The sequence below is a fragment of the Tympanuchus pallidicinctus genome, unplaced genomic scaffold (assembly GCF_026119805.1).
Source record: "Tympanuchus pallidicinctus isolate F22 unplaced genomic scaffold, pur_lepc_1.0 scaffold25, whole genome shotgun sequence".
In the NCBI taxonomy this organism is placed as follows: domain Eukaryota; kingdom Metazoa; phylum Chordata; class Aves; order Galliformes; family Phasianidae; genus Tympanuchus; species Tympanuchus pallidicinctus.
The window spans coordinates 2,327,077-2,341,951 of NW_026294742.1; the positions used below are offsets into that span (position 1 = coordinate 2,327,077).

The 14,875-nt window shown below is 46.8% G+C and overlaps 1 protein-coding gene across 1 annotated transcript in view; it reads right to left on the minus strand.

Annotated features, from left to right (window-relative positions):
• Positions 1-2,622: 2,622 nt before the first annotated feature.
• RTN4R (reticulon 4 receptor) overlaps positions 2,623-14,875 on the minus strand; it is a 62,540-nt gene continuing 50,287 nt past the window's right edge. Inside the window, exon 2 of the mRNA XM_052689737.1 lies at positions 2,623-4,269. Coding sequence (XP_052545697.1) covers positions 2,840-4,269 — 1,430 coding nt within the window. The 3' untranslated portion in view covers positions 2,623-2,839. The remainder of the gene's footprint in view (positions 4,270-14,875) is intronic.

A 14,875-nucleotide genomic window follows, 5' to 3' on the forward strand; every position in this document is an offset into this window, starting at 1 on the left:
CAGGGTTCTGACTAACATGCAAAGGTGTGCAGCTCTGCACTCTGACGTGTGGAGCCCACTCTTCCCAGGACTTCCTGCTCTTCATTTCTGACACACTCAGAGCCTGTCTGGCTTCTTGCCCCTCAAAGATGATTTTGTTTACTTGATTTCACTCATGGCATCAAGCACTTGAGCAAGAAATTGACTGTGACTTGCACAGCAAGAAAAGAGAGAGCAAGCAGCACGATACATGGAAGAGTCAACCAGGCCCTGAGCCCAGCTCTGTAAATCCCACTGAACTGAGTGACATCTGAGTGTAAAACAGATCAAAGCACATCTGGAATTCTTCTATCTGCAAAGCATGAAGCAGAAGGGAAACTGCCCTCTTTGAGCTCTTCCTACCCTCATCTATGTCAGAGCTCACTGCCTGCCTCATCCAGCTTCCCACAGCTATTCCTGCTGTCCACCACATCCCCCTCCTTCAATAGCATGTCTTTCAAATGGCTTTCTAATGCCTGTAAACAGAGAAATTGGCATCTGGACAGCAGGAAATCTAGGAAATGAGCACAAGGGATTCTTCTGGGCTTATGGCCAATGTATAGTCCTATGAGCCACTGAAAAGCACAGCAGAGTCAAGCTCTAGAAAGCAAGAACAGTGTCACTGGGTTGGCATAAAGCGACTCAGAGTCCATGCAGGGTAAGTGACAGTAATGCACTTGTCTGCTCTCTGCTAACCACAGAAGCATTGAAGCCAAAGTACCTGTGATACCAATTTGGAGACAGACAAACTCAGATCTGAGTTCTGTTCAGGGCTGGTTTAGTTTTCATGGGGAAATGCCACAACACACAGCTGTTTTTATCACGTTCATTCTGACTTTTGCCACTTCCTTGGTGTCCTCATGCAGGTAGAGCTGTAGGCATCCATCCAAGCATTTTGAGGAGACTCCAAGGCTATGTCCAAACATAGAAGTTTCCTCAGCATCCAGCACAGCATCCAGCAAGCCTTCTGATTTTTTCTATAGGCTTTGAAGTGGTGTTGATCCTGCAGCCAAGCCAGGCTGAGCTGTTCTCTGCTACTGTGCTTCAATTTCAGCTATAGAGTTGAACACCTCAAGGCTCATAAAGATGCTCTCAGGTGTTTTAGGACAGCTCCTGCCTCAGGCATGCAATATCTCAGAAAAACCTTCAGCACTGGCATGAAGGGGACAAATCCAAGCAAAGATGGCAGAAAGCAGCCAGCAAGGTGCTGATTACTCACCTGTGTGTACACAAACTGGACATGCATGCAGGCAGAGGGACTGTCAGGGCTGTATCAAGGCATTTGTGAATCCCAGCACAGGATACTGAATTCTTGCTTCACCTCTTGGGCTGAGCACTGCATTTGAACAGAAACCTGCCTGACTTAGCTGCAGAAATCAGTGCTTGTGTTGGTCATGGAGTTATAAGGGTATCAGGCAGCTCTACTGGGATCCCAGTTTCATGCTGCCACACAGCCACCCTGCCTCCCTCCTTCCCATGGTTGCCTTCTCCTCCTCCTCCTCCTCGCCATCAGCATACAGTCAGGCTCGTACTAAGCTGTGGCCCTGCTGTTATCCTTCTCTCCTTCCCTCCTCCATGCATAGCTCTTCTGTGATGCTCAACACCAATCCCAATGCTGCAAACCTCGCTGATGCTCAGGAAGCCTGGAGACCCTCAGCCTCACTTGCACAAATATTCCTCTAGCACATGTTCCCAGGGCCTTGGGTACACCTGGAACAACGTTCTTTATCTTCTCTGGGCAGTGCCTGAGCACGAGGTCCTCCCATTTAGCACTGCATGCCACCTGTCTGTGACAGACTGGTCTTGCATGCGTAGACATCAATACTTCGAGGGCCCTATCTGACTTCTAGAGGTTATTCACCTCTATCTGCAACCTGGAGTCTTCAGCTCCAGCTAAAAAGTCCTACTATTCTGAGCATCTTGAAATATGAATGGCGTTGGGGGAGCATATGGGACAGCTCGAAGGGAAGCAGGAGCATCAGGAGAGAGAGCTTTGTGCAAACAAACCCTTCGTTGGCACCAATTAAAGCTTGCATAACTGTGCCGAGTATGTCTTATTTATTACTGTCATGTTAAATGCTGAGCTAGCTTTCAGATTGGGTATTACTCAACACCCTTTTAATTTTTCAGCTTTTTAGCCGTGCTTTGTCCCTTGCAGATGACAACCACTTAGGAAAAAGAAATCTTTATTTTATATTTTTTTTTATACTTGTACACAAGTAAAATAAAATGCATATCTATATATACTGCAATCTTGTGAAGGAAAAGGTAGCATTCTTTAACAAATGCTGCCCGTAAACATGGTGTGATGGAATGGATACGGAAAAAACTGCAATATTCATAAACATAGGATTAAAACAGCATCAAATTCATTACCTCTGCAAATGGGAACCTGCAATACTGTTCAGTGTGATGTCAAGTTACAAACAGATTTCAGACATTCTTTTCAGACCATTTCTTACACTTTTTTTTTTTTTTTTTTTTCTGTAAATAAACCATATTTCTTTCTCATCTGCTGTAGCAAAACCTGCTTTGTGAGTAAGTGCAGTTCCGAAGACCAAAGGTATAATTCACAGGTATCAGGACAAATAAATTATGTACATCTTTTTGTTTGTCTTTTTTGTTTGCTTTTGTTTTGTGTTGTTGTTTTTTTTTTGTGTGTGTGTGTGTGTGTTTTGTTTTTATATAAAGGCATCCAGTTAACTTTTGTGTAACAAAGCTTTCTCGGGGTGGATGGTAGTTTGCTTTTGTTTGCAACATTTATGGAGGTCAGCAAAAGTCTAGTATTAAAGTGTCATCAACCCAGGAAAAAGAGTTAATTTTAGCAGAGTAACAGTAAGCTCCACACCAAAGGGGGGATCAAAAGGCTTAGGCTGAGCTGTAACGTGGAGCTGTTTCCTTGCTGGGTGAGGCGGCACTGGGCCTTTGATTTGTTCTTTTTAGAGCAGCCCTGCCTCTTTTTGGTTGGGACTGTGGAAGGTTCAATAGGCTCTAGAAACTCTGGTCTCAACTTGGTCAATGGAGGGTCTACAATGCTGGGGAAGGTCCCAAAAGGGGAATCGTTTATCTGCTTGTTGCTGCCGTTTTTGGAAGGGTCCGTCTCAACGTACTTGGTTTTGGACATGTTCTCCTTATCCTTGAGAGGGTTGTTGGAGGACGGCCGGCTGCTGTGGGAAGAAGGACCTGCCTTGCCTTTAGCTTCGTATATAAAAGATTTATCCATTTCTGACTGGCAGCACTTCATGGAGCCATCATGGGAGCTGAGAGGTGGACTCCCGGTGGCCAGTTTACCAGATCTGGTCTTAGTGCTAAAAACGCTCGTTCGAATCTGGTTGAAAGAGTCGATGCATCCTTCCAAGTCAGAGCTCTGCAGCCTTTTGAGGTCTCTCCCTGCCAAGCGTGGTGGAAGGTGGCACTCCAGCTCTGAAGATGACCCTTTAAACTGCTTAAACCAATTCCAGAGAGACCGAGCCTGGCAGTCACAGATCCATTGGTTGCCATTTAAGCGCAGATACTGGAGGGACACCAGGGGTGCCATGGTTTCCCCTGTGAGCACGGTCAGGTTGTTGTTAAACAGATACAAGGTCATCACTTTCCCAAGGTCGTGAAAAGACCGGCGGTGGACCAGGCTGACTCTGTTCTGATGCAGAAGCAACCGGTCGAGGTTGATTAACCCACGAAAGACGTTCTCTGATAAGCTCTTGATTTTGTTACCGTGCAAAAACAGGTAGGTGAGGTTCGCCAGATCTATGAAGGTGTCATCCAGCAGGTTCTGCAGGTTATTATCCTGAAGGTAGAGATACTGCAAGGAAAACAACCCTCGAAAAAGCCCCGTGGAGAGCTCCATGAGCCCACAACGATCCAGATGTAAGGTGTGGAGGTGAACAAGACCACGGAAAGTGACGGGATTGATAGACTTCAGGTTCGTGTTGTCACTGAGATCCAACTCCTCCAGTTTGTTGAGTCCGTAGAAGGCTCCAGGCTCAATGAGGCTGATGTTGTTGGAGTGGATCCAAAGAATTGTCATGTTGCGACACGACGTGAAGCTGGTGGACCTCACAAGGGTTATCTTGTTGTTGTGCAAGAAGATGCGCTGGCTCTGGATGGGTATCTCCGTGGGGATTGCTGTCAGTCCTTGCTGCTGACAACTTATTGTGATCTTCGGTTCACTGTAGCACACACACGCTCCAGGGCAAGACTCCACTTCTGACTGGATGTTCAAGCAAAGCACCAAAATCAGCAGTTTGCTTCCTAAAGGACAACAGAAATAGTATGAAAATTAGCCAGGATCGCAGGAGAGCGCTTTTCTTCGTAACTAACAGATAAGCCTGAAAATCACCCTTCTCAGCACGCTGCCATTAACCACAAACAACATGTGCCAGGGGAGCCAAACAATTAAAATGAAGAATTAAAAATCTTCTACCGCTCAAGGCAACAGTTAAAAACAGTACACAGTCATAGTGACAAATCCTGAGCACCTCCTCAGCCATTCACATCTGGGAGGCATCTGACTTTGGTCAGAGAAATAAGCCATCTTCACTACGTATTTGCACCGTCAGTCCTGGAAACACAGCTAATGGAAAGTTGATTCCAAGGTGCTTACCTGCAGCTGTCTCCCTGGGGCTATTTATCTGTCACAGGAACATTTAGGACAATTCAGCCTATGGGAAGGTACCTGCCTGGGTTACACTATGCCACTCTGTGTCCTATTCACTGCTGCTATCTCCTTGGTTTCCTGCACTCAAAATGCAAGATTTTGAGACTTTCCATGAACAATTTCTGATTGATCCAGTCTTCCTGCAAGACATAACTGCAGGGGATTCTCAGAATAACTTACAGGTCAGAATTGCCTGTAGAAGCCTCAGAGCCAAGAGTGCCCTTTCCTTCTCCTTCAACACCAGTCAGACCTTTGCACCACACACTCTTGCTTCCCTTCCTCTCTCCTACCTCCCCCCTGAAACTCTGGCATTGATGAAGAGGTGAAAAGAGCATGTTTTCCAGAGGGCAGTGCTCCTATTCAAGGCTTGATTCAGGGATTCCTCAGAGCTTGCAAGGCAGAAGTAGGTTTCCTCATCCCAAGAATTGCAGGCAGCCCACTTGGGTTGAAGAGCCCTTGAGAAGAACATTTTCCCATGGTGATGACCCCCTGCCTTCTCAGGAGCCGGGCTGAATGGGCCCTCAAATCACAATGAAGTATTTTGACTTTTGATTCACTACGCTTGGGAGGGGCGTGGAAGATGGGCAGAGATGGGCAGAAGCCATGCAGCTAACATCAGCTTCTGAGAGGGGACCTGAGAAACAGTCACTGTGAACAGGGACAGTTTCAGCAATACTTTACCATTACAATTAAAAGCGAGTAATTAGATTGCTTTCTCTAAACCACGTGCTGAAGCTAAAACGAATGGGCAGCAACCATAGCAGTGGGAAGCTCCACTTGTGCAATACCACGTGCAAGCAGGGACACGTGTGCCTCCTTCCCAGCTCATCACAGCACCTCTGGCAAAGGGATCCTCTCCTCCCCCTCACTGGGGAGTCCCAGCCTAGGCACACACCACAGCTGTGGGAGGCTTTCTCTTCCTTGAAAGGCTGCACACGATGTTCAGGCATTTTGATGCCTCATTACACTTAAAGGTAGAATACCAGAGTTCACAAAGTCAGGAAAAAGAGAACAAACAGCTATCAAAGAAGGCAGGATGGTGGTGGCTTCTTTTGTCACGAAAGTCTGGTATCCTAAGCCTGAGTTTCCATCTAGTCAAAATAATTCACCACGTGTAGCTAATCAATCTGTGCTGATTCAAGAGTCTAACATAGACAGGAGACTCCTATACATCACACTTAACATGGGAGGAAAATAACAGCTCAGCATGCAGAGATAATTTGAGCCTGATATTATTAGCTGCTGAGCATCCCTGGAAGGCAGTGTGTTGAGTGCAGTATTATGACACATTCTGGCTGGCTTGTCATGTTTTGACATATCACGTCCCATTGTAGGGAGCAAAGTAACACGAGACAACTGAAATCCCCTGCTGTAGACATGTCACACCAAGAGGAACCTCCTGGGAAATAAGAACAATGCCAGCATCCCTGTGACCAACCCAATTCCTCTCCAGCTGATAATGAAATGTTGTAGCAGAGGAATAAGCATTTCTGGAATCTCTTCCATGATCCAGGACTGGGGTGACAGGTAGTATGGCAGCCACATCACACTGCTGCAGAGTCCCCAGCAATTCCCATCCAGTAATAGCACCGGGGCTGCAGCCTACTCAGGGAATATTCAACCACAACCCAAATGCATCCCCCACACCTTATAGATGTGTGCCACGTTCACAGTAGAATGAATGCAAAGCACAGGTCCTGTGGGAGAAGTATCACAATGACAACACTTCTGTTGCAGCCTCAGACAGAAGAGGGAAGACCATAATAAATATATGTATACATGGAGAGAGAAAGAGAGAACATGAAGCAGCCAGCAGAAAACAAGCCATGCATATGAATACCACCCTGCCCTGTGCTAACCCCTCTGGACAACAGGGCTCTCCTCTGCCTCCAGTCAATCAAGATGTGTTACAGCTTCTCTCAGCACATAGGAGCAGAAGTTAGGAGCAAATCCTGCTCCACTCATTTCCCCTCCCATTGCTGCTGCTGCTGCAGCTGCCAGGAGCTGTGAGTCAGTGGCACTGATAGTCGACTGCCAGTAGAGCAGCATAGGGAAATTAATTAAAGGCAGGGCTACCCTGTGCTCTTTAATTAGGGACCTGGTGTTCATGAGCTGCTCGGATTTGCTTTTTCCATCAGAGACTGTTGCTGTCAATCATCCCCCATAGCTTTTCTCCAGTCTTCCTCCCACTGCGCAGCTCAGCCTTGGCTGAGCTCAGCACCCAGCAGGCACCAGCATCCAGCCAGTGCAGTGCTTGGAGAAACCATAGGACCACAGGACAGCGTTGGGGAGTCACACTGATGCTGCATCCTCCTTCTTCCCAGTCCCATGGCAGAGATTGTGTCCTGCCCTGCCCTTTCCCCTCTGAGGAGCTTCTCTATCACTGGTGTTCAGAGTAGGACCAGTATGTGCTCGCTGTGTCCCAGCTTTAGAATCCACCAAGTGCTATGGGGCACCCAAACCTTGCATCACGATAGTTTCACCTGTGTAACCCCAGACAAACATTACCTGGCTCTGTCAGCCCAGGAGCTAAGTGACAATTTTAGGGATGAGCACAAGACAGGGTCGTGGCACAGGAAGGTTCCTAACATTTGACATTGGTGCATGTTAAAACAACCACACAGAATAAGACCAAAATAGGCCAGATGTAACACTGCTGGGGCCCGAGTCCATTTGCTGGAAACACGTCCCTGTTCTGGGGCCCAATGACATAACACAAGTCATGGAATCACAGAATATCCCAAGTTCGAAGGAACCCCCAGGGATCGTGGAGTCCCACCCCTGGTCCCATACAGCATGACCCAAACCCAATCCCTATAGCTGAGAGTGGTGTCCCAATGCTCCCTGAGCTTCAGCAGCTCAGGGCCATTCCCACAGCCCTGGGGACCTTTTCCTAACCCCACCTGACACAATCCCATGCTATTCTCTTGGGTCCTGTCAATGTCACCAGAGGGCAGAGCGCGGTGCTGACCCTCCACTCCCTCTGCTATGGGTTGAACAAACCAAGGACCCTTACCCCAACCCTAATCCTAACCCTAACCCATCCTGCCTTGCCCTCAGCCCTTTCCATCGCCACACAGAACAGCCATTCCTACCTACCCCTACCAAACATGATTAAAACTTAATTGAATAGTCCCAGTCAAAAGCAGAAGATGAAAGAAAATCCAGCACCTGGAACCTTCAGTCTCTCCAAGAGTTTGGCTTTGAGTTTAGCATTTGTTCCTCCAGAGCATTCTTAAAAGCCAGGATCCTCCTTCAGTCAAACTGCCTCGTTTCCCCTTTGCCATCTCAGAAGTGTTATGACTCACGGAACTGGGAAGCAATTAAAGTGGGTCCATTATCTGTCTTTCCGCCAGTCCCCTGTGCGAACTGCATTGTCAAACACGGCAATTAGAAAGAAAAGGCTCTGGGGGCCTCTAATAGATGCTTTGCAAACTTTTTAAGAGGCCAAAGCAAAATGCGATTTTCTGCAGTTTGCAGAGCCGTGGCCTTTCTCTGCCGCTCTGCTCTTGTCTCTATTGATTTGGAGATATTATAATGCAGCTTTCCTACAGCGGGAGGGTCAATAATCATTTGAATTCTCTCCTGGTCGGGCATAACGGGAGTGCTTTACAATACAAAGCCTTTTGCTGATGCACACAGCATTTTTCCTTTGTTTATAGCACAGAAACACCATAGCTGCTAAGTTCCCTATTCTGAACTGCTATTGTTTGAAATTCAGCACAACTCTGACAGATACTCTGCAAAGCAGCTTCAGTGTCTTCTGCTTTGTCCCGTGGACTTGTTGAACTTCAGCAGAACAGGCGCACCAAAAGGAGGAGGGCAGCACTTACATGCATCTCTAGCTGGAAGTGAATTAAGAATTGAACGAGGAAGGAAAATTGGTTTGGATGAGCATCTCCCCAGGCTGCAGCTCTTCTGCTGCCTTGATCCTCTGCTGCAGAGGTTCATAACCTTTGTGATGGTGCAGCTGAGTGGCTTTAGGGTGAGAAGGAGGGGAGATAGGAGTCAGCGCTTAAGCACCTGGTTACAGCTCTGGGAAAGCAAGGGCTTGGAGCAGCACTGGCTGAGCAGCTCCCATCTGGCACACACCCTGGGGCAGACTCCTGGCAGACAGCTGCAGCAGGAGATTTTGGGGCTGATACACATCTGCAGATCCATGGAGATGTCGGGCTGTCAGATCCTGTGGAGGCAAACCCTCCACGGGGTCACTTGAGCTCCACGTCTGTCACAAAGGGCTCCATTCCTCTGCAGGCTCAGCTGAACAAGTGTGCTCAATTTGCACAGCCTGCTGCTGGAGTTCAGCATCCCAGCTCACAGCGAAGACATCAATCTTTTTCCCGTGCTGAATCACAGCTGTCTAAAAATAGGTGGCTAATTCCCTCGTAGATGCTCTTGGGGGTACAAGGTGCCAATGTGAGTGCTCCTCTGGGAGACCAGCGCTCAGCAGCTGTTGTGTGTCATCAGTGGCACATGGGAGCAATGTACAGGCACCAGCATCCCATCCCTAACTACTACAGTCTCTGCTCCCACATGCTCTGGGACTGCATGCATATCCATTAACTTTTGGGACTGCGCTGCTCTTCATTCCCTTTATCAGTGCAAGTTCTCCTCTTTAATATATCCAGTCTCTAACCTGAATGATTTCAGCAGAGAGAACACCATATGCGGTCAGAAATGAAAGGTCAATTCCATAATGCATCCAGGCAATAGATGTGTCATTTCCTGACTTCCAAGTGTTCATCTTTTCCACCTAAATCATGCTCCCTTAATGTGATTTTTGAACTTAAAGCAAGATAGATCATGTGCAATTCTTCGTCTCCTTCCTCACCCATCTCCAGGGGGGTCTGAATGCTGATTCTTCAGCACTGCTTAGGGTTGAACTGCAAGATTTGGTACGTGAGCTGTGTGCAACTCAAACCTCTATTGGGGCAGCTCCGTGTGCTCACAAGGCAGTTGCCAAAGCTGCTCCTGGCTGCCTCCAGTGCTCCACATCCCTGCCAGGGGCTCTCCAGTGCTCCCTGCACTTTGGCAGCAGCACTAACAACGTTTGGGCAGGGTTCTTCACTTTTTTTGGTGGTTTGCCAGCGTTTCTCTCAGCAACATGAGGGAGAGGAAGGAAAAGGTGATATTTAACGGGTTTTACTTCAGCCAATCTGAATACGAATTTCATGAAGCTTCCCCTCTAGCCAGAGGGCTTTCCTCCTGCTGAATTTCAAAGATGTGCTGCAAGCCATGGAGGTGTGAAAGATTCACAAAGAAAAGGTCACAAGAATCCTTTATAGGGGAACATATCAGGGGATTTAAACGCAGGAGTCATGAGGTCCCCATAGAACAACAACACTTGTACCAATTACTGTAGCCTAGTAATTCCCTGCGAGGCTAGGAAATAAGAAAGAGAAGAGCACAGTTCGTTATAACACAGGAACATGAGAAGAGCTGTACCTTATTTGAGCCGCTCTGAGGCAATGGTCAGGAGCTGAAGCAGAAGGAACAGCAATACAAAATGGTGTGGGAAACCCTATTTTCATGGAAACAGTGGCCCAGAGTCTGCCTGAACCAGGCTTCTATTTCCCTTTGATCCCATAAATGCTACTCTGGACATTTTTGCTCCATTCCACTGCATCTTTTCCAGGTCCTTCTCACCACCATATGTGGAAGGAGGACTAAGGGTGCAATCTCATCATGGACCTCTATAGAGGTTTAGATGTCCCACTCTGTCCCTTGCAGCTCGTGAACCCCGTCGGCCATTTTGGACATCGTTCAGCATCAGGCTGAGGTTTTCAAAAAGCCCTCCACAAAATCCCCAACATCACTTTGCTGAGTGGCAATAGCTCATTCAGAGCCCATCACTGGGTTTGTTTAGGTAAGGGTCTGGGCTGTTTGCCAGCATACATTACTCCGTATTTATAAATGCTGAATTGCATCTGCCATCTACTCTGTGGCTGTGTATTCTACCACGAAACCTCTTGCTGCAACAAATCCTGTGCCCAAATACCCACTTTCCCTCAAGCAGAAATATAATCATAGCTCACATTTCTGCCCAAACCTTAAAATGCACGTTGGTTTTTAGCACTGACATCGTCCCTCTCCTTTAAAATGGTTTACGCAAGAAGAGGTAACTTCCCTCATATTTTTAATATGGGGTTTATCTATTAGATGACATGGACTCAAAGAGCATTTGGAGCAGACAGGATGCCTAAACAGGAAGAGGAAGAGGGAAGGTGATGGGGATGAGAAGGGGAAAGGAGAAAGGAGAAAGGAGAAAGGAGAAAGGAGAAAGGAGAAAGGAGAAAGGAGAAAGGAGAAAGGAGAAAGGAGAAAGGAGAAAGGAGAAAGGGGAAGGAGAAGGAGAAGGAGAAGGAGAAGGAGAAGGAGAAGGAGAAGGAGAAGGAGAAGGAGAAGGAGAAGGAGAAGGAGAAGGAGAAGGAGAAGGAGAAGGAGAAGGAGAAGGAGAAGGAGAAGGAGAAGGAGAAGGAGAAGGAGGAAAGGTAAAGAAAAAGGAAAATAAGAAAGGGAAAGAGGAAAGGGAAAAGGGAAAGGGGAAAAGGGAAAACGTAAGGAAGGGAAACATCCAGCACACTGCATGGACAGGATCATCTATGGCATCATGCAATCCTTACACCATGAGGAGTGAAGTGAGACAACATGCACTGTGAATCACAAACTACAGGATTTGGTACTATCTATGTCATATTTGTCAAGTATCAGGGACAAACAGGTGTTCCAAAGAAAAATAAAACAAACCTCTGTTTTCTGAGATGGCTTAAATCTCCCATGGAGCCCAAAGTATATCTGAAATGCTTCAAAATATTGTCACTCCGAAGCAGAATTTCCTGCACATCCAAACGCAGGGCTGTGAGGGTGACTCAGAACAGGGGAGGTAAAGCTCCAGATGGCATTTACACCTGCTCTCCCCCAGCCATCTGGGACTGCACCCCACCTGGCAGCTGCACATCCCACCCCCACACCTTCAGCTCTGGAAGTGCCCCGTTGAACTAGGCAGTATTTTTCTTGGTTTTCTTCCAAAGTAACACTTATGTCAGCTTTTGCTGAAGACCTGGCATCTGCAGATAGTGTGGAACGAGAGGAGGAAGTCTAGGAAAGACAGGGAGGAAATGTTGATCCATATAATCTGAAAATAGCCCATGATCTCAGTTTTGTTGTCAGCGTGGAGGCAGACAACCTTTGCGGCTCAGGAGCAAATGTGGGATGGAGAGAAGAAGGGCATTTTAATTTCAGCTTTCAACACCATAACTTTTTCAAAGAGCAGCTAGAAATGAAAACAAGAGAGTGGAGGTTTGTGGGTGGTGAGGATCATATTTCTCTACCCAGCTCACAACTTGATGTGTTCCTGGAGGACCAGAGTGCTCCACCCCAGCAATCATGGTATCATTAAGGTTGGTAAGACCTCTAGGATCATCCAGCCCAACCACCAACCCATGCCTGCAATCGCTCCAGTCCATGTCATTCAGTGCAACATCTGCCCTTTTCTTGAACACCTCTAGGGACAGTGACTCCTCCACCTCTCTGGGCAGCCTAAGCCAGTGCCTTACTAAGTCATCCCTTTGGATGGTAGAGCACCAGAGCCATGCAATCACATAGAAGGTCTGCCTTAAAACTCCATAATGGAAACAGAGGCCATTTTTCGGTGTCCCTTGATCACCTGGCCCTCCATTCACACATAGGGACACCAAGCCAGGCTAGCTGTTGCCTGCCTCCTTTCCCTTGTCTCTCTTTGCATCCCTCCCTGCTGTTTCCAGGCATGCATCATATTCACATGGCTCATTTTTTCACTCCAAAATAAAAGCTAGGATTGATTTTTAATAAGCGTGCAAATTCAACCGCCGCCGTCTTTATCAGGTGTTGGCTTTGTCTCCTTTGCAGTTTCAGTATTAGACATGCTTGCCTGCTTTTCTGCAGCTCTCTCATCCACACTCGCCAGATAAGAAACACGACACCCACAACTCTATAAACATACTTCCCTGAGACGTGCAGGCTCTGCAAAGCTGAGCTAAACAGGAGTACAATGGGATGCTAATGATACACCTTCCTGTTTGCAGGGAAATCAGAGAAGGATCCCAACCCACAGCCTTGAGCCTCACAGGAGGCAGCAACTCCTGCCACCAGCCCCTGGCTGAGCTGCCCACATTTCCCACAGCAGCCATCCGCCCCAAGTTCAAAGATTCCATAATAGAGCATTCGGGATTTGCACCAGATTTCCACGTCAAAAGCTCTCAGTTCGACCATTAGCTTCCATTCCAGCTACAGTAAATGACAGCACATTCTAGCTTTTTAATCAAGGTGGATAAAAACTCCCTATCCTGCCTTCAGCTTCCCCTCTTCACCCGGAGATCGCGTCCATCCATTTTGCCACTACAGGGCACTAAATGTTCATAATCACCTGTTTTTCCGATATGGCCCTTAAATCAATTGTAGGGCCGCTGCCCTGAAGCAGGCAGTCTCCCATCCTGACGGAGTGCCCTACATTCAGTGCTCAGAGATGGATGACCAAGCATTTCGCCCTATTAAAATTCATGGTGTTCCACCGTTGCCGGTCTACCAAGCAACTGCAATCGCTCTGCATTAGAGGCTTGCCTTCATCATTATTTATCACGGTGAAATTTGAGTCAGCTGCAAACTTTACAGGCAACTAATTTATATCTGTTTTCTAGATCATTCATGAAAATAGTGGAATACACGGGGGGTGAAAGCTGAAGCCTACAAAGCTACCGTGTGAGCAGCCTGATTGTCGATGATTCTCCTAGAACAACTGCATTCTGAGAGCTTTTAGCTGCCTGTTTCTTAATCCATTTAATAACTGCCCATTGATTCAATAGCGTATTTTTGAGCAAGTAAAGCAAGTGCCTGACATTAAGGCAAAATGCAGATTGAAAATCCAGATACTTGAGCGGAGAGTGTTTTTCTTGGCTGCATGCATCACACCAGGACATTAGTCCATGCCTGGGGCTTGTTGGCATTGTTGCAATAGAATTAATAGATAATAGCAACAGCAATATGTTTAAAAACAATCCCCCTAGGTTTGAGGGGGGGAGAAAAATAAGAAAAATTAAAATAACTCTTTGAAGTTTAAGAGTATTTTCTGGGAAATAGGTTGGTTGGAATTGATGGTCTTTCTATGCCTTTGGACTCTGGAACTTCTTCAGTTTTATGATATTCCTAAGAAATTGGAAATAGGACCTCATCTGCTAATTTTGACAGCATTCTCACACTCAGTCTTCAGGGGGAGGCTTGCATGTCAGCCCACAGCTGGATTATTGTTACTTTCCATAAACCACTCCTGATGGATGGAGGCTCACCTCAGTGGGACATCCCCCTCTAGAGGTGCTACTCCTGAGCCCCCATAGGCAAACTGCTTAAACATTTAGCATCATTTCAGAGGAAACAAAGCATTTCCTTAGCACTGACTTCTGCCAAATCAATGGCCTTTGCCTCCCACTTTGGACACATGAGGCATTGGTTTCCTGTGGCCGTTCTTGTCTGAGAAAGAGGTGGTAGAAACACATTTTGCTTCAGCCCCTGAAACCCTGAAGTGAATTTCTTAATTAAAAGATCCAAACCCTGAAGCTTATTGAAGACAATCTCCAACCTACAGCCAGGACATGCACATCTCCATGGGGACACAGACTTTACACCCCGCAGTTCAGTCGTTCCATGCAGAGCAGTTTTAGCACAGCAGGACTAATTTCTCCTAATATTAAGTGGCTATTAATATTTCATTATATTAAGAGAACTTTTTTTTCTTTTTTTTTTCCATTTCATTTGCCATCTTTATTTGTTTAATTTACATTCCTCAGCACTGGGAGGGAGACCAACAAGCAACTGCTGTTTGAGGGGAAAAGAGAATCAAAATGACTGGGAAACTCAATCCTGCAGGATATGCCTATTGTCAGAGCAATGACATCAGGCAGCAAAATGGCATCTGATAGGGAATGCACGCATTTACAGCAGAATATCTCATATCTCACAACCTGCAAATACCTCTTCAGAGCCTTTCTTGGGCTCGTAATTAAACAAAATAAACTATTAAGTTCTCAGCTACCACTGTTATGCTCTCACGCTCATGCATACGGTTGTGGTGACAACAGCAGAGCTTGAGATTAGCAGATCTGAAGACAGGAAAACATGCCTACTCATTTCCCCCAGCTCTCTTATCCCTGCCAAACTGGAAGCAAACTC